This window comes from Macaca fascicularis, chromosome 13, assembly GCF_037993035.2.
Source record: "Macaca fascicularis isolate 582-1 chromosome 13, T2T-MFA8v1.1".
NCBI classification, from domain to species: domain Eukaryota; kingdom Metazoa; phylum Chordata; class Mammalia; order Primates; family Cercopithecidae; genus Macaca; species Macaca fascicularis.
The window spans coordinates 111,487,079-111,506,055 of record NC_088387.1 but is presented as its reverse complement, the minus strand read 5'-3'; the positions used below and the strand labels follow the sequence as shown (position 1 = coordinate 111,506,055).

Genomic DNA, 18,977 nt, shown 5'->3' with positions numbered 1-18,977 from the left:
TGAACCCCGCTGCAGGGAAGGGGCAGTGTGGGGGGTGGGGGTCATATTCATAAAGGCCTGTGCTTCAGGACAGAACTGAGAAGAGTTAATTAACTCTAATTAAAGGAGCCCCCGCTCCACAGTCTATACCGGAGGGAATAAATTAGAAAATGGAGAAAGAGAATCCGCAGATAAAGGATTAAGTATTTTTTAAATTTAAGTACTTTGCTTTAAATAACTACCTCGGACAAATATTTACATATGCCATAAAGTTTACTAAAGACTTTATTTGAATGCTTTCTGTTTCCACGTGTTGCTTCAAAGGCCCTATTTCAAGAGACTGAAACTCAGGCAACCATCAAATCTGATGTCTCTTCTACAGGCATAATGAAGATTTAAAAGATTCCTAACATCCGGCGATGCTGGAGTGTGGGGAAACAGGCGGTCTGGCCACAGTGCAAAGTGCTCAAGCCTTTTTGGAGGGTGATCTGGCAGTCTCTATCACACACCCCTGCTGATCCAGCAAACTCCTATTAGGAATATACTCTAAAGAAATACTTGTCCGTATGCATACATATTTGTGACTGTGAAAAGGGTAAGAGAAAAAGCAGCAACCTAAACACTCACAGTTAGAGGAATAGTTACATAAATCACAGCACATCCACCTTATGAAATATTTATGCAGCCAGAAGGTAAGCCTACTGAACTTATAAAGAAACATTTCTAAGACTTGCTGTTAAATGAAAAGAGCAAGTTAAACAGTATAATTAGGCTGGGCACAGTGGCTCATGCCTGCAATTCCAGCACTTTGGGAGGCTGAGGCAGGAGGATGTCGTGAGGCCAGAAGTTCAAGACCAGTCTGGGCAACAAAATGAGACCCCAACTGGACAAAAAATTTAACAATTGTGGTGGCCTGTAGTCGCAGCTACTCAGGAGGGAGGGCGAGGTAGGAAGATCATTTGAGCCCAGCAGATCGAGGCTGCAGTGAACCATGATTGCGCCTCTGCACTCTAGCCTGGGCAACAGCATGAGACCCATCTCAAAAAATAACATAAAGAATATGAACCATTCACGTTAAAGAAAAAAAGCCACAGGTATAGATCTGTGAGTGTGGACACATATAGGAGTGAGCGTCTTTTTAAAGGCGAGAAATATGGTGCGCACACAGCCGTGACCTCAGGAAGGGAGGTGGGGGATGGGAGAGGCTTTAACCTTCAGCCCACACTCTTAGGTGTTACAATGATAACATGCCTACATAGTACTGAGGACATATTCATTGAGTAATACAAGATTCTCTTTTCAAAAATGTAAGTCTGGAATTTAATTACTTCCCAGACTAGATTTTTAAATGCTTATATTAAAACAAAGCTGCATTACCTCAGCTCTTATCCACTATCAGAGGAACGTGAGCTGAAGAGTAAAAACACGCCATATTAATTAACAAAGTGGATAATGTTGCAGACATGATAAAAAGCTCACCCAAAGCTACCAAGCTACCCGGTGAAGAAGATGAGCTCCCCAAAGGCAGGAACTGTCTTAAACAATTTCTAGGACCTACCACAGGGCATTTGAAAGCATTCAAATAATGCTTTCATAAATGGAACTGAAAGGCTGCCTGGCAGCTAGTATTGACTACCCAAGAAGAGAAGTTATCCCCATCTACTGAAATGTGGAGAGTTTTCATTCTAAGGACTCTCTTCTTCCACTGTTCACCAACGCACACAGCTCCACTCCTATACTTTGCAGGTCACGGCTGCTCCAGATACCAGAAAAGGTTGATGTGCCCAGATTCCTGAGGCCAACAAGCATGGCCTTCCCAATCTTTCTACCTCTAACCAGAATTATGTCCCCTATGTCCATGCAGCTGGAGTTCTTTCCTCCGTGTCTCTGAGGATGCACACCTTGTCTTTTCTGAAGCTCTCCTTACCTGGTTCTCGGGCCCACTGCCACCCGGTTCCTTACCAGATGCTACTTTGTCAATTGACTCAATTCTCTCAATTCCTTACTATCCCCTTTCTGTGGCTGAGTCTTCTCTGCCTACTAACAAATCATGTCTCTCGAGTCTATAAACCGCTTCCCATCAAGTTATTGGCTTTCATCCCTTTCTTTCACTACCAAACTTCTTGAAAGACTTACCTACACTAACTGTTTACCGTGTTTTCTATCTCCCAGTCACTCGTCTCTCTACTGCAGTTGGCCATTTGGCGGGACGGAGAAACAGTGCCAGTGAGGCCAGCTGCATACCGGCCTTTTCCCAGCCTTCGTGCCTGGGCTTCTCTGCTCCGCTGGGTGGCAGGACCACTCCCTTGCCTCAGACACGCTCCAGGTTTGGCCCTTGCCAGTTTTCCTCTCAGCTGGTTACTGCCCATCTTCTTTGTCTGCTTTCTAACAGAATTCTTAGTCCTAGGCAATCAGTACCTCTGTGAAGTCTCTAAAATTCTATGCAAATACATCACAGGCATTTGTAATTTTCTCCAGAGAGGTGTATGGTATGGATTTTATCACAGGTTCAAGTAAAATAATTGTTTTTCCCCAAGGTTCCATTCTTAGCCCTAATGTTACTCTATACAATGATAGTAAATCTCTTTTCATTCATGATCTTGACCACACAATAAAGGCTGGTATCTCTCAAACTGACATCTCCAGCCTCCTCTTCCTGGGCCTGATGGACATTGCCATTGATTTACTGAATGTGACACAGAAGACGCATGGGCTCAACCCAGCTCATTACTTTTAGCCCTAAACCTACTCTGCATTCTGTATTTTTTACCTCAAGGGCAACATTGCTAGACATCTCCACATCATCCCTGACTATTCTCTTCTCCTTTGATATTATCAGGAACCGACGGTGGAGTTTGTGCCCATTTTTCTTTCTCACTCTTAGTCTTCTGGTCTGTCTGCTCCTCTCCACCCCATTATTCAGGCCTGTGGCCCTTCTAACTGGGACGATTCTAATAGTTTGAGAGCTGGTCTCTGGGTGTCCAGCTTCTCCGCACATTGTCTTTCTAAAATGGAGATATTTTGCTAACGGGTTTCTGGGATTAGGGACTTTTTATGCCTATGCTTTTATTTGCTATAACAAACATGTACTGCTTTTATTATAAAAGTACTTATAATACTAGGGGAGGGGTTAGAATAGATTTGATCCCATTCTTCTAAGCTGTTCAGATTGTGGCTTTCCAGTGCTTGCTCGGCCACCCCTTCAGGCACCCGGTGCTCTGGCTGCAGGAAGGCACCCCCCACCCTTCGAACGGCCCGCCTGTGGCTGTGCTGGGCCTCTGCCAGGAATGCTATCTTTCCCACCAGCCCTGAGTGCTCCACTCTGCATCTTTCCACAACCAGTTTCCATATGACTTCAAGGCCCCCCAAATTCAGCTCCTTCTTTCTTATGGTCTTTTCCCATGAATGCTTCAGGTACACAGGCCACGTCTTTCTTCCCATCCCCTGGGTCTAGAATGCGGGTCTGCTCGCACTGAGCAGTTGATAAATGCTTGATGAATGGGTGGTGGAGAGGCTGATTAAGTGGATGAACAGACTCACAAATAACGTTAGCACACTGTAAGGCATAAAAATACATGTCAACAGACACACGTTTACCTAAAGCCATATGACCACACCAAGCAACGCAGACAGCTCACTCAAGTCTCCAGTTACCATTCATGATCCACCTTTCCCTTTATAGAAACAGTTTTAAAGCTGGGCAAGTCCAAGTCAACATTTAAATAGAACACATTCAATCTGATGTTGTCTCTTGTTAACTGGCTTGCGGTAACTTGCAGAATAAACATACAGAGTCACTTTAGTTCTCTGAAGGATCATGGTTTAATGCTTCACTAAATACTCATGTAAATATTATCACTTGTATAGTTCTCAAAAAGGATGTTTAACTTAGTGATATTTAACTTAGTAAGAATGTTTAACTTGGTGATATTTAACTTAGTAAGAATGTTTAACTTGGTGATATTTAACTTAGTAAGAATGTTTAACTTGGTGATATTTAACTTAGAATGTTTAACTACAGTTTATTCACCTCACTATGGTTTATTCTTAGATATAAATTTTTATTCCCTTTGTTTTATACTTCCATTTCCTACTACAGCCCCCAGGCAAAAGGAAGAATGTTAGAGAGATTAGTCAGACCGCCTACCCCCAAATCACAGCCTCCTGTTGCCGTGGTCACACTCAAAACAACTGCTCCCAGATTTTCCTGGTCAATGGCTATGGGGAAAATGAGTCCTTTCTCAGCAGATTTTGAAGGAGTAACTTCTGAGTTGCCTGATGTGTTGTCACGGCAAAGAAGATTCAACTTTCAGCAAGTATTTCTCAAGTGCCCACTCTATTCTAAGTACTTAATCAAGAGCCAGAGATAAAGCAGTAAATAGAGCAAGACAAAAACAGCATATACTCAACAAATAAATTTAATCCACAGAACCAGAACAGCACAAACCAAGTAGGACTCCCAATAAAACACCTACACATAACAGCTGTATAAAAAGTGAGGCTGCACACACTGCTGGAGAATGTAAAATGGTGCAGCCTGTGCACAAGTTTGCTGGTTTCTGAAAAGGCTAAACGTAAGAGTTACTATATGACCAGCAATTTCTTCTGATTCTTACACATAGATGAAAACATATGCAAAACACATGTAAAACTGTATAAACCAATGTTTGCAGCAGCATTATTCACAATAGCCAAAAAGTGGAAACTACCCACGTGTCCATCAACTGACGAAGGAATACATAAACTGGTCTACACACACACTGGAATATTACTTGGTAATGAAAACAAATGGAGTGCAGTTGTCCCTTGGTATCCGCTGGGGAATTGGTTCCAGGACCTCCCTTGGATACTAAAAATCCATGGATGTTCAAGTCATATAAAATGGTGTGGTTATTTCCATATAACCTGTGCACATCTTAAATTATCTCTAGATTACTTATAATACCTAATACAATGTAAATGCTACATGCATAGTTGTTATACTATTGATTAGGGAATAAAGTCAAGAAAAAAGTCTGTACACGTTCAGTACGGTTACAAATTTTTTCTGAATATTTTCAACCCATATTGGTTGAATCTATGGATGAGGAACCCTCGGATACAGAGGGCCGACTATACCAACAGATGCTATAACACGGATGAACATTAAAGACACTGTGCTAAGAGAAAGAGGCCAGCCACAAAAGGCCACACATCGTACAGTTCCTTTTACATGAGATGTCAGAATAGGCAAATCGATAGAGACAGAAAAGTAAACTACTGGCTGCCTCAGGATGGGATATGGGGTGATGTGGGGTGACTGCCCATGAGGCATGGGGTTTCCTTTTGGGGTGACGGTAATGTTCTAAAATTATGGTGATGGTTCCAGAACTCTGTGAATATACTAAAAACCAGTGAACTGCATGCTTTTAGTAGATTAATTGTATGTTACATAAATTATATCTCAAGAAAGTTGTTATTTTAAAAAGTGAGGTTGGTCAGTAAAGAAAACATCTTCAAAAGATATCAAGAACACTAGAGTTGACCCTCGAACGACATGGGTTTGCACTGTACTGCTCTACTTACACACAGTTTTTCCAATAAAAGTTAACACCATTACTTGCCTCCCCTGCCTCCCTTTCACTTCCTCCTGTTCTGTCTTTGTCCCTGAGACAGGAAGACCAATCCCTCCTCTTCTTCCTCCTCAGACTACTCCACATGAAGACAACAAGGATGAAGACCTTTACAATGATCCTCTCCCATCTAATGAATAGTAAATATATTTTCCTTTCCTTATGATTTTCTTAATAACATTTTCTTTCCTCCAACTTATCTTATTGTATGAGTACAGTATACGATACATAGAACATACAAAATATGTGGTAATTGACCCCTGACTGTTAAAAATTCTGGTCACTAGTAGGCTATTAGTAATGTTTTCGGGGATATTCTAGGATCTAAGTCACCAGGAAGGTTTAAAAAAAAAAAAAAAGTTTTCGAGAAATCAAAAGTTGTATGTGTTAGGTCTAGACTTTTTAGTGAAAATAAATAAGTAACACAAAAAGTTAAATGCATGCATATATATATATATATATCTTCTTCTTTTTTTTTGAGATGGAGTCTAGCACTGTTGCAAGACTGGAGTGCAGTGGTGCGATCTCGGCTCACTGCAACCTCCACCTCCCGGGTTCAAATAATTCTCCTGCCTCAGCCTCCTGAGTAGGTGGGACTACAGGCATGCACCGCCACATCAGCTAATTTTTGTATTTTTAGTAGAGACAGCATCTCACCATGTTGGCCACGATGGTCTCAACTCCTGACCTCATGATCCGCCCATCTAGGCCTCCCAAAGTGCTAGGATTACAGGCGTGAGCCACCATGCCCAGCCTAAATGCACATTTTTTTTTACTTTCCAGGGCATTGGCACTCCTAGCCCTCAAGTTGTTCAAGGGTCAACTCTACTAGCTTCTTTATTCATGGACACATCTTTTGTTAGTTCATCAGAACCAGAATTTTGAGGTGCTTCTGAATTCTAAATTGAAGGATTCACTACCTCTGGTGTTGCAGATACTTGCTAGAAGATGGTGAAATAAAGATGAGTAAAATACATCTCAACCCCAGAAACAATTCCACCTGTTCACTGATGTCCTCCCCACCCTTTTCCTCCTCCCACTTCGGAAAAAACACCTTCTCCTGCATGGAGAGCTGGGAGCTGGAGAAGTGCAAGGTACAGAAATGTACTGACCCCAAGCTAACACCTCGTCTATTCTGCCCAATCCTTCTGCTCCACCTCAAGACTGCTCCCTTGGCTCCCCAGACATTCCAGTTATTCTTTTAAGACACCTCCCATGACTGTCTATCATATTCCAATCCTGTGCATCAATACTTTGCCTAAGAATTCTCAAAGCAGAGAATTGCATAATTTAGAGTTTATATACAACTTGGGCTTGACACCTAGCTTGTTCCTCATGCAGACTCTTGACAACTGAAAATTATTCAAATAAAACTACCTTTTCTGGGGAAGGTTAATTTTTTTGGAGTGGGGGTAAATATAACATAAAACCTACCATTTTATTCATTTTTAAGTAGACAGTTCAGCAGCATTAAGTACATTCACACTGTTGTACAACCACCACTACCAACTACTTCCAGCACATTTTCATAATCCAACCTGAAACTCTGTACCCATAAAACACTCGACAACCACCATTCTGCTTTCTGCCTCTTTCTACATATTTGCCTATTCTAGAATACCACTCTTTTTCATCTCTCAATTTTCCTGAAAAAGACTTAAAACTTCTGGCAAATTTTCCAAGTAACTTTTTCAATAACCAGGTAAAGCGAGATGGGGTAAACATAACCGAGGTTCTAATTTTTTAAAATAACTTTGTGAAGCAGCAGAAAAGTTGTCATCTCCTAGCAACCACTGTCCAAAAGGCTTCAAAGCACCGATCTGTAGGGCACAGAATAAGTATTTGTAGGTGAGGGAACCTCATGGGGAAAAAACAAGGACAAGGAAAGTGTGTGGCTTTTGCAGCTTAAAAGTGTTCCACTGATACTCATAAGGCTACCTCTACCCTATATTTTACTGCATGTAAACTATACCTCAAAAAGTTGTGACAAATAAGTAAATCCCCTAGAGACCAATGTACTTCAATAGCAACACTCCCCTCAGGCCTCCTGCGTGCTTCCCTCACATCACCTCCCACATGGCCTTACCTCCCGCTTCCCTTGTCCCCTCTACCCTCTGCACCTCCATCATCCAAAGACAGAAATGTCATCTTTAGGGCGATGTGCCAGAGAGGAAAAGCAAGGGCTTGGCTACATGTCAACTGTGTGCTCTGGCAGTGCTACTCACTTCATCAGTTTCTGCTTTGTGGCAGAATCTTTGAAGCTTCTAAATTCTTCTCCTGCTTTGATCTCATAAAACTGGGGCTTTAGGACTATCTGCTGGTCCTCCTTGAGTCGTTCCTGTCGCTTCACTTTTTCCTCCTGCTGGAGGAGTCTGCGTTGCTTCCTGACCTCTTCAACCCAGGCTTTTTCATCATCTGAACTCTCCGAACTTTCTGCATCACTCGGTTTTCCTTCCGGCTCTTCCTCCTCTTCCTGAGAATAAAAATAGTAAGCAGCAACTCCTTTCCCCCAAACACAGACCCCTTGTTTTCTCTGAAGCAGCAACTGGCCCATTAATGAGTGCCTAACAGCTACTCTACTGCATGCATCAGGAGAAATGCCTTTAATTAAATAAGATAATACTCCTAAGCCCAATGTCAATCACTTAATATGGAATTAATTACATCTCAAGTATAATCGAAGACTCTTCTAACTTACAAAGAAAACATTATATTAAAGAAACAGTAGCAAATTCTAAATGATAAGGAGTACATTACTTTTTCACGCAGTTCTTGTTGCTCTAAGAGTCTTAGCTTCTTTTTCCTTTTTTCACTAATTTTTGAAACAAGTGGATTCAGAAGCCTGAATTCTTCACTCTCTTCATCTACTTGGAAGTCAGGGTTCTCAAACATAACTTTAAATCGATCATCGGTGAGAATACTAGGAAGACTCTATAAGGAGGAAAAAGTATGTAAAAATTTAAGTTAATATCTGATTAAAATTAGACCAGAAATATGGTTTTAAAACACTGATTCTATTATAAATTAATAAGCGGCACGAGGCATACATTATTAACTCATTATGAAATTTCTTCCAGGACTTCCATTGTGCCCCTAGGTTTCAGCTGCCACCACCAAAAGAACCTCTACTAATCTACTTTGCAGATGATCTACACCAGTTGGCCATTACACACAATGAGCTAAGAATGAGTCTTTTGGCTAACTTTATGCTTAATGCATTAGAAAGAATTCCTTCAATTAACATTTTAATGCAAAAAGTACCTTTCAAGAAAATACGTAAGTTTTTAAAACATGGCTTTTATTATTTCTTAGAGACAGGGTCTCACTCTGTCACCCAGGCTGGAGTGCAATGGCACAATCACGGCTCACTGCAGCCCCAACCTCCTGGGCTCAAGTGATCCTGCCACCTCAGTCAGCCTCCCAAGTAGCTGGGACCACAGGTGCACCACCGCACCTGGCTAATTTTTTATTTTTTGTAGAGATGGGTCTCACTATGTTGCCCAGGCTGGTCTTGAAGTCCCGGGCTCAAGCAATTTCTGATGCCTTGGCCTCCCAAAGTACTGGGATTACAGGTGTGAGCCACTGTACCTGAAAACAGGGCTTTTAAACAAAGCTTAGTTACTACGCTGACTTAAAATAAGCAATTCTTTCAACTTCAGATTCCAAAACTGGGAGAGGAAGTATACAAAGTCAGTAACTCACATGGTGGGATGGAGGAAGCTGGTGATGTAAGTTTACCAATTCCAGCTGAGTTACTGGGAAACAGAAGGGACGTTTCCATCTCCTACCGGGTGATTTCATTAATATTTCCCCTCAGGTCAACTAACTGTTGTCAAAGGATATTGTGTATCCTTCAGACACAAAAACTTTGGCTACTGAGACCCATTTAGATAGCTCGGGACTGACACTAAATTCCTTTTTATTTGTACCATTTTCAATGGAAAGTTTTCTAAAACTGTACTGTAAACTTATCTGTTCACTTAAGTAGATGACAGAGAATCTTACACATTTAGGACTGTCTTATCATTCCTTCTCTGCTATAGGCTTGGAAGCCAGATCAAACAGCCTACTTAGAATTGTTTGTCAATCAGAGTAAACAGCCCTGAACACTGCTGGAAAAAGCTGACCTGTTTGTGATGGACTCTGACTCTGCTGAACAGACTACTTTACTATTTCTCCACTGTTGAGAGTAAATAAGGTTGCAGGCAGTTGAGTTCTGACTATTACTTGTGATACTGACAGACCTATACAAAAGTTTAATAAATCATAAGATATTAAGGAACTTGGCCTGTTTATTATTTGTATATACCTAAAAACAGATAAACCCTTACCTAAAATTCTGAGATATTAAATGCAACAAGTCTTCCCTGATTAAACATCATTTCCAAGAAAGACTTAGGATGAAGGGAAAAAGAAAGGTAAGATTGGGTTCCTGATCCTAATCTAGTAAGGAAGAAAAAACACTGCAAACACATTTGCTACTAGGCCCCTTCTGAGGGCTGCTCGGTAATGCTGAAAGTGTCACAGGAGAGGACAGATAAAGGAATTCCAACAAAAGACACCCCAGGAGGGGCCTTGGGGGGTGTGGCATCAGGGAGGGGGCTTGAAAGATGAGGTTTCAACAAGTAGAAATCTGAAGAAACAGCATTTCCAGCCGACAGAAGTGGTGAATAGTCTGGTGACATAAGAATGATGCAATTTCAAAAACAATTTTTTGATCAGGCCATACTGTAAAGGATTTTAAATACCATGACTGTTATTTTGAAGATATAAGGGGAAACCACTAGCGAAGAGGAGGAGGGGGAGGAAGAAGAGGAAGAGGAAGAGAAACGAAGAAGGAGGGAGACAGGGAAGCAGGGAGGAAGGAGAAGATGGATGATCAACAGAAGTGTGCTTCAAGACTCTTCAGATGACAGAACTGTGCTTCTGGCCAGGTGTTGGTTCACACCTGCAATCTCAGCACTTTGGGAGGCCAAGGTGGGAGGACTGCTTGAGGCCAGAAGTTCGAGATCAGCTTGGGAAACATGGTGAGACGCTGTCTACACAAAATATAAAAAATTAGTCAGGCGTGGCAGTGCACGCCTGTAGTCCCAGCTACTTGGAAGGTTGAGGTAGGAGGATCGTGTGAGCCTGGGAAGTCAGGGCTGCAGTGAGCTGAGATCATGCCATGCACTCCAGCCTGGGTGACAGAGAGACCTTGTCACAAACAAACAAACAACCCAAAATTGTGCTTCAAGAGTCTGCAGCAGCATGATGTCTGACGGACTGCCAAGTAAGAAGTTAGCATCATGAGAAGACTAAGAAGCCATTTTAAGAAACTGGCGAGAGAGATGGTCTGAATTAGGGCAATGGGAACAGTTTTTAGGAAAGAATAATTGTGAGATACAGTTCTAAATTAGAATTGACAGATCCAGCTATGGAGATAGGAGGGTTAAGAATTAAAAGCGGTTAGAAACCTCTCTCAAACATGTAGCTTAAGCAACCAGAAAGCTGGCGACAGTGAGTTAGGATCCATCACTGGTGAGCATTAGGAAAAAACGCAGGGGTGGAGTAAACGGGAAGAAATCACGCTCCGTTTAGGGCTGCCTATGCCTGTGATACAGGGAGAAGAGCACCAGGATTCGGACGGACACCACTAGGTGTCTGGGAACTAGGCGCCATGTCTCAGGAGAAAGAAGGGGGCTATGATGTAAATTTTGGAGTTATCTGTAGGTATCGGACAGGTGATATTGTCAAAGATATTTTCAAATGAATACCTAACTGCCTATTACACATTTTCAGGTTAAAAAAACACCAAGGGCAAATATTTTCTTTTCATCTTACTATATTTATTAAAGTAATAGTCATATTTAATAAATAGATAAAATGTTACAAAGACTATGTATGTTGCTGGTATTAAGCTTTTTTTCTTAATTTAAAACAAATCAATTGCTTTGCCTAAAGACAAGTATGCTTTGGATGAACAACTATAAAATAAAACCTCTTCTGACCCATCTGTAAAAATATTTCCTTCAGGGTTTTTTCCTAGTCTGTTTGTTTTCACAGCTGTCTTAAGGAAAAAAGTAGGATAAGGTATAGCTATTAATGTTCTATAGGAGCTTACAAGTGTCTGGCTAGTGATTCATCCTGTAAACACCTGTCTACACATGCTCAACTTTACCATTAAAATACAGAAAACATTAAAGTACTGTCCATACCACAGTCCTACCTGGAAGAATGGTATCTGTCTACCTGAGTGGGATGGCTATTATTATTTTGTTCCACATAGTAACATATATGAAGAATGACTGCCATTTGAAACAAATTAGTTCTTTTTTTTCTTTTGAGATGGGGTCTTGCTCTGTCACCCCAACTGGAGTGCAGTGATGTGATCTTGGCTCACTGCAATCTCTGTCTCGGGTTCAAGAGATTCTCCTGCCTCAGTCTCCTAAGTAGCTGGGATTATAGGCACGTGCCACCAGAGCGGGCTAATTTTGTATTTTTAGTGGAAACGGGGCTTCACCATGTCGTCAGGCTGGTCTCAAACTCCTGACCTGGTGATTTGCCCGCCTAGGCCTCCCAAAGTGCTGGGATTACAGGCGTGAGCCACCGCACCCCAGCCAATCAAATTAGTTCATTCAATGCTATGATACCTATGAAGTTAGGCTGGTACAGACTTCTGAGTAAAGACGGTAGCTTGCACACTAGTATCTTCTTCTCATCTCTCCTAAAACCTCACTAGAACAACAGAAAAGGAGCTTTTTAAAAAGGACATAAACCCTCAAAAGAAGGAAAGGAAACAGGGGTAATAAAAATTTGAGAGTCAGAAAGAAAGCCTATTTAAAATCACACCCCAGCTCTGGAAAGCCTGGTCCTGGCCCTTTCCCACTGAGGAGTTGTCTGGCTGGGGTTGGCACTGCAAGAGCAAGAGAAGTGTGCTGGCCACAAAGAGGGGAGGACAAGGCTGGCACGTGGGGGTGAGGTGCCCTCTGAAACCCTCCAATCTCTTGTGACCTACGGTGGTCAGTTCTAGGAATGCTGGTAGCCAGGCCTTTACCCCCAAGCAGGAGGACCTGACCAGCCAAGAGAAAGACTTAAGAGACAATGACATGTGCAGCGTCCTTCCCCAAATAGACAGTGTGGCCAAGTCACCGCACAGTGACTGAGGGACCCTGTCCCCACCTAGAGTTTTCATTCACTTTTTAAACTCTTATTCCTCACTGCCAAAAAATAACTATGGATCATGGCAGGAAAAACTAATAGAAATTTTCTTTCAAGAAAATTCCCCAGCACTGAAGACCGAACTTCTAGACTGAGATGGGCTTGCAGCACAGTACAGTCGTTTTGTGTGAGGTTTCCCAGGACGCTTCCTCTTTCTGTTATTTTAGAGAAGCAACTCCTCTAGCAATTTCCCAAGGAAACACAGCATTTAAGGGGAATTGGCTGCTGTTGAGAACTTGCACGTCTGAAAAAATTTACCATACTCTCATATGGACTGACTGCTTGTCTAGGCTGGAAACTGTATTTCTTCAGGAAACTGAAGGTTCTTGTAATTCTCTGTCCAACATGGGTTGAGGTGAACTGAATCCACAGGATAATGGTAAAGGGAGGTCCCAGGATTAGAAGGTGACCAGGCCAGAATGGAATGGGGTAGAAAGTTCTAGAAGCAACTTCTTCAGGAAGGTAAATAAGTATAAGTCTAACCTATCTAAATACCTCAAAATAAGACTTAGATAACTGGCATAAATTGGGGGTTGATTAGTGATAACTACATAGAAAACAAGCAAGAGAGACAATTATTAACTTCAAAGGACACAAAGATTGAACAAGAAATGCAGTCACAGATTGCTACTGACTCAGCTAGAAATAGCACCTACATAGGCCAGGCATGGTAGCTTGTACCTGTAATCCCAGCACTTTGGGAGGCTGAGGTGGGAGGATCTCTTGACCTCAGGAGTTGGAGACCAGCTCAGGCAACACAGTGAGACCTCATCTCTACTAAAATATATACATACATATATATTAGCTGGGTGTGGTGTGCATCTGTAATCCCAGCTACCTGAAAGGCTGAGGTGGGAGGATCACTTAAGCCAAAGAGACTGAGGCTGCAGTAAGCTATGATTTTGCCACTGTACTCCAGCCTGGGTAACAGGCCCTGTCTCAAAAAAAACAAAAGTTACAACAATGTAATGCTGAATACCAACTTAATCAAAATCACAATATAGCTTCCTTGGAAAGGAAAGTTATCAAAAGATAATGCCTAACACTAAAATGTTAAGAGGTAGGACGACAGGCAAGAGGGAAGGAGGGAGGAGACAGAGAGACAGATTCATACCAAAATAATCAGCTAAAAAGGCAAAAGTGGTTGTCTGAGAAGAGGTGAAAATGGAGGAAGGGGGAGGGAGGAAAAGGGGGGGACAATGGGATGGCCTACATTCCTGAGAAACCTTGGAGAAATGTTTAGTTTTTTTTTGTTTTTGTTTTTGACAGAGTCTCACTCTGTTACTGGGCTGGAGTGAAGTGGCACGACCACGGCTAACTGTGGCCTTGCAGGGAGATCGTCCCACCTCAGCCTCCTGAGTAGCTGGGATCACAGGCATGCACCACCACACCCAGCTAATTTTTTGTAGAGATGCAGTTTCGCCACGTTGCCCAGGCTGGTCTTGAACTCCTGGGTTCAAGTGATCCTCCCTGCTTTGGCCTCCCAAAGTGATGGGATTACAGAAATTTTATTTTATTTTATTTTATTTTTGAGCTGGAGTCTTGCTCTGTTGCCCAGGCTGGAGTGCAACGGCGTGACCTTGGCTCACTGCAACCTCTGCCTCCCAGGTTCAAGCAATCCTCCTCCTGCCTCAGCCTCCCAAGTAGCTGGGATTACAGGTGCGCACCACTATGCCCAGCTAGTTTTTCTATTTTTAGTAGAAACGGAGTTTCACCATATTGGCCAGAGTGGTCTCAAACTCCTAGTCTCAAGTGATCTCCCTGCCTTGGCCTCCCAAAGTGCTGGGATTATAGGTATGAGCCTGTAATGTTTGTGTTAGGCATTGTGTCCAGCCTGAAATATTTAGTTTTTAAAACTATGTATGTATAACTGTAATTTTTTAAAAAATTGATACTAAAAAAGCTTTAAAAATAATATTTTGGATGTAAAAACTAATCTGATCCAACCCAAAGTATCTTTACCTAATTGTATTCCCTAGACAGATGAAGTATTACTTTAATATAAGTTCTTAGTGGTATTTAGTGATTCTTGAAACTGCTAAAATATCTCTTCCATGGGTTTCTAGCCACAGAATACCCATGGCCTAGAACAGTGGTCCTCAACATTTTTGGCACCAGGGACTAGTTTCGCAAAAGACAAGTTTTCCACAGATGGTGGCGGGGGAGCAGGGGTGCAGGGCGAGGGAGTTTTGGGATGATTTCAAGCGCATTACATTTATTGTGCACTTTATTTCTATTATTATTACACTGTAATAATAATGAAATAATTATACAACTCGCCATAATACAGAATCAGTGGGAGCCCTGCACTTGTTTTCCTGCAATTAGAAAGTCCCATTGGGGACTAATGGGAGAGAGTGACAGATTATCAGGCATTAGATTTTCCTAAGGAGCAGGCAACCTAGATCCCTCGCATGTGCAGTTCACAATAGGGTTCATGCTCCTATAAGAATCTAATGCAGCCGCTGATCTGACATGAGGTGGGACTCAGGCAGTAATGTGAGTGATGGGGTGTGACTGTAAATACAGATGAAGCTCAAGGCTCACCTCCTGGTGTGCAGACTGATTCCTAACAGGCCCCAGACCAGTACCATGGCCTGGGGGTTGGAGACCCCTGGCTTAGAGATCTCATGCACAGTCCTGCCTGAGCTGTTGCAGAATGCAAGAAAAGTACATTCATCAGAGACTTTAAGGCCACAGCCAGAAAGTGACAAAAAAGGCTAATATACAAAAAATGATACCTGTAGGAAAAACAGCTCTAATCAAAACTCATACCCTCATAAATCAAACAGATCACAGATGCCCATGCCTCTCAAAGCTGTTTGTGCCTACTGGGAATTCAACACCTATGTGTTGAAAGAATAAATACATTCTTTTTTTTTTTTTTTAAAGAGATGCTGTCTTGCCCTGTAGCCCAGGCTGCAGTACAGTGGTGTGATCATGGCTCACTGTAGACTCAAACCCCTGGGCTCAAGCAATCTTCCCGCCTCCCAAGTATTGGGAACACAGGCATGAGCTACTGCTCTGGTCCTTAATTGTTAACTAGAATTAATACAACCAAAATTTCTGAGTTTGGATAATGTCCACTGACTGACATTATGTGGTGGGCCACCTCCCATTTGAGGTTCAATATCAACCATACAGTAAACATCTTACTAGATTTTTGTGTTATCAGTGGCAGCAATATTTGGGAACACTTTTCACTGTCTCCCTCCAGTAAATTTCAGCTGCAGACAAGGCAAAACATACCTTTCAAATTGGTATTGCAAGACACCAACTTTCAAATCAGTAGGTATCATAGCTAGTAAAGCTCTCAAGCTTTTGAGGAGCTGAGTTCAAAGGCGAGACTAACGATCTGCTGACGGGACTTAGCAATTCTTTCAAGTATTCTTTTAAATTATAATGAAGGATTCTTTCCTTAATTCATGAGTGATTTCTACAATCTTCACCTTACCTAAGATGAAACTGTTCAACAACAAATTATACAAACTTTTTCTAAGCACAGCCTCAGATTTTCAAAAGACCATATATAAATATTTCTGGAATGAAACTGAGCTCTGATAATAGGTCTGATTTGGGCTAGGAAGTCACCAAAAAGCAGATTAGGGGCACATTTTACAAATACTACTCTTTGGAAGAATTCTGTTATCACGTGATATGGCTACAAAGATCGCATTTCCAGCTATGAAGAGCTGAAGAGAAACTGCTGTTTGATGGAAGAAGATAAGAATTTCTAAGGTTCTTCCTCCTTTTCACTGGAAGTAAAATGGTACACGGCTTGGTAATTCTTTACAGGGTGACCCACAAATAGGTTCTAAAATAATCAAATGCCATCCTGATAGTTAATTAGAGAATATGTAGCAACAAAATGAGCGAACACCAACGGAACGTAGATGTGCCTGGAGATAACAGAAAGGCAAGTCCTTGATTCGCACAGTGCCAACAGGAAGGAGTAGCCAAGGAATGTAGTTAAAGAATACCAGGTGCCCCAACAAGATGGTTCAAATTTCAGTTATCTCTGTTCATCAATTGAGTATGTGCATAAAGTGTAACTCCGCTGCGAGTTCTTTAGTCCACAAATCCCTGCGTAAATAATGGGTCACTCTTCTCAAAGCCTGTCAGTGACTGGTCACTGCATTGGCAGTGTGATGCGCAATGAATTTCCTGTTCGGTTCATGCAGACAGGATGCGTGTAACTGTTGCGTTGCTTCTTTAGATACCAAAGACAAACTCTTTACAAAAAAGTACAATTTAGAGAGAACTAATCAACAAGATAAAACTGCAACAACAAAAATGTGAATCAAATGTAAAGAGAGTTACAGAAGAAAGAGCTGGCTGTGGGAATATAGGGAATGTGGCTGCTGTCGCTGGCTGGCAATCGTTAAGTTTGTAGTGAGGGGAGCGTGTAATGGTAAACTTCTCTAAACAAATGAGGAAAACAGTTGTGACACGAAGAAGAAAAGTGTCCCAGTGGAAGTGACGCTGGCAAAGAACTTCACATTAAAGGAACTCTCAGAGACATTTCATAATGTCAAAAGAGCAAAGGATAAAACGTCGGAAGCTTATCTAAACTTAGAAAATGAGTATGACAATTTGCTGAGGCAAAGAAAAATGCTGGCTCCATATCAAAAGTTTAGGAGGAGAAAAAAGCACTGTTCCAAGTATTACTGACAAAAGAAAGAAAGAAAACAAAGAAAAAAAATATTACGCTTTATTCCTAATGTTTTAAATTACAATATACTAAAAAGATCCTAGTTTTCCAATTCATAATGGACAGTAAGAGAGTTTTTAATGTTTTGTCAAAAATGTTTAAAGGCATGGAACAACGCTAATTTTCCCTACTGACCATGAAGACTGCTCTGCATGTGTTCAACCTGTAAGGTCATTTCTACCACCCTGCACTACTGTGTATTCTAAATCTTCTCTGGCCGCCCTCAACCTCAACAAAGGTCTACCAAAGAAATGGGGGGAAGGGAAGCGCCGCCCTCAACCTCAACAAAGGTCTACCAAAGAAATGGGGGGAAGGGAAGGGCCGCCCTCAACCTCAACAAAGGTCTACCAAAGAAATGGGGGGAAGGGAAGGGCCGCCCTCAACCTCAACAAAGGTCTACCAAAGAAATGGGGGGAAGGGAAGGGCTGCCCTCAACCTCAACAAAGGTCTACCAAAGAAATGGGGGGAAGGGAAGGGCTGCCCTCAACCTCAACAAAGGTCTACCAAAGAAATGGGGGGAAGGGAAGGGCTGCCCTCAACCTCAACAAAGGTCTACCAAAGAAATGGGGGGAAGGGAAGGGCTGCCCTCAACCTCAACAAAGGTCTACCAAAGAAATGGGGGGAAGGGAAGGGCTGCCCTCAACCTCAACAAAGGTCTACCAAAGAAATGGGGGGAAGGGAAGGGCCGCCCTCAACCTCAACAAAGGTCTACCAAAGAAATGGGGGGAAGGCAAAGACACTTCTGCATCTTGATAATCACAGGGCCTTATCAAAAGGCTCTGGTATACCATGCCGCACAAAATAGCAACATTACATTGTAACTTACGTATTCTCATCTCTATCAGCTAATAAGGACTCTGAAGCCTTAGGGCATGTACACCCGAAGATCACTTCCATTTAGCTTTTACTGTGAAATGACATTACAAAGCTGAAAAGTTACCTCCCTAATCATGCTTGGGCTTGGCTAACAGGAAGATCAGTGTGAATACTCTGAGGAGAGAGTCAACACAGCAGGAAGGACTTGTATTTTAAACACTTAAAGACATACATATTCATTTATACACATTGGTGTAACTCAGGAAGGTGCAGAGCCATAGCACACAGACATAAATTCAAATACTAATAAGTTTGAGGAATTATTTCAACATTGGCATATTATTCATGTCATGAAAATGGAAACCTAAAAGTCCTCTATTTACTTGAGAGGCTTCCAGAAATTAAAATTTAAATAATATATTAAAGAATGTAATAAATGAGGATGAGGAGATGCAGGGAGAGGCTAAGGAAGCAGAAGACAGCAAGGGGGAGTCTTGAGTCTGAATTCATTTGGAAATCACAGCTCTAAGAATGCCCATCTCCGGTCCTTGCATGTTACAGATGAAAAAACTGTGACCCAGTGAAGATGAGCAATCACCCAAGATTACACAACCGGTGTGCAAAGAGCTAGGAACAAGATCCTTTAGTTGCAGTCCCTG

At 41.9% G+C, this 18,977-nt stretch overlaps 1 protein-coding gene across 11 annotated transcripts in view; it reads right to left on the bottom strand.

Moving 5' to 3' along the window:
* Window positions 1-18,977, bottom strand: part of NOL10 (nucleolar protein 10) — a 114,890-nt gene that overhangs the window by 9,588 nt on the left and 86,325 nt on the right. For all 11 annotated transcript variants that reach the window (XM_065527434.1, XM_065527435.1, XM_005576565.4 and 8 more), the window contains 2 exons: window positions 8,349-8,522; window positions 7,817-8,064 (listed from right to left, as the gene is read on the bottom strand). In XM_065527434.1, coding sequence (XP_065383506.1) covers window positions 7,817-8,064; window positions 8,349-8,522 — 422 coding nt within the window. The remainder of the gene's footprint in view (window positions 1-7,816; window positions 8,065-8,348; window positions 8,523-18,977) is intronic.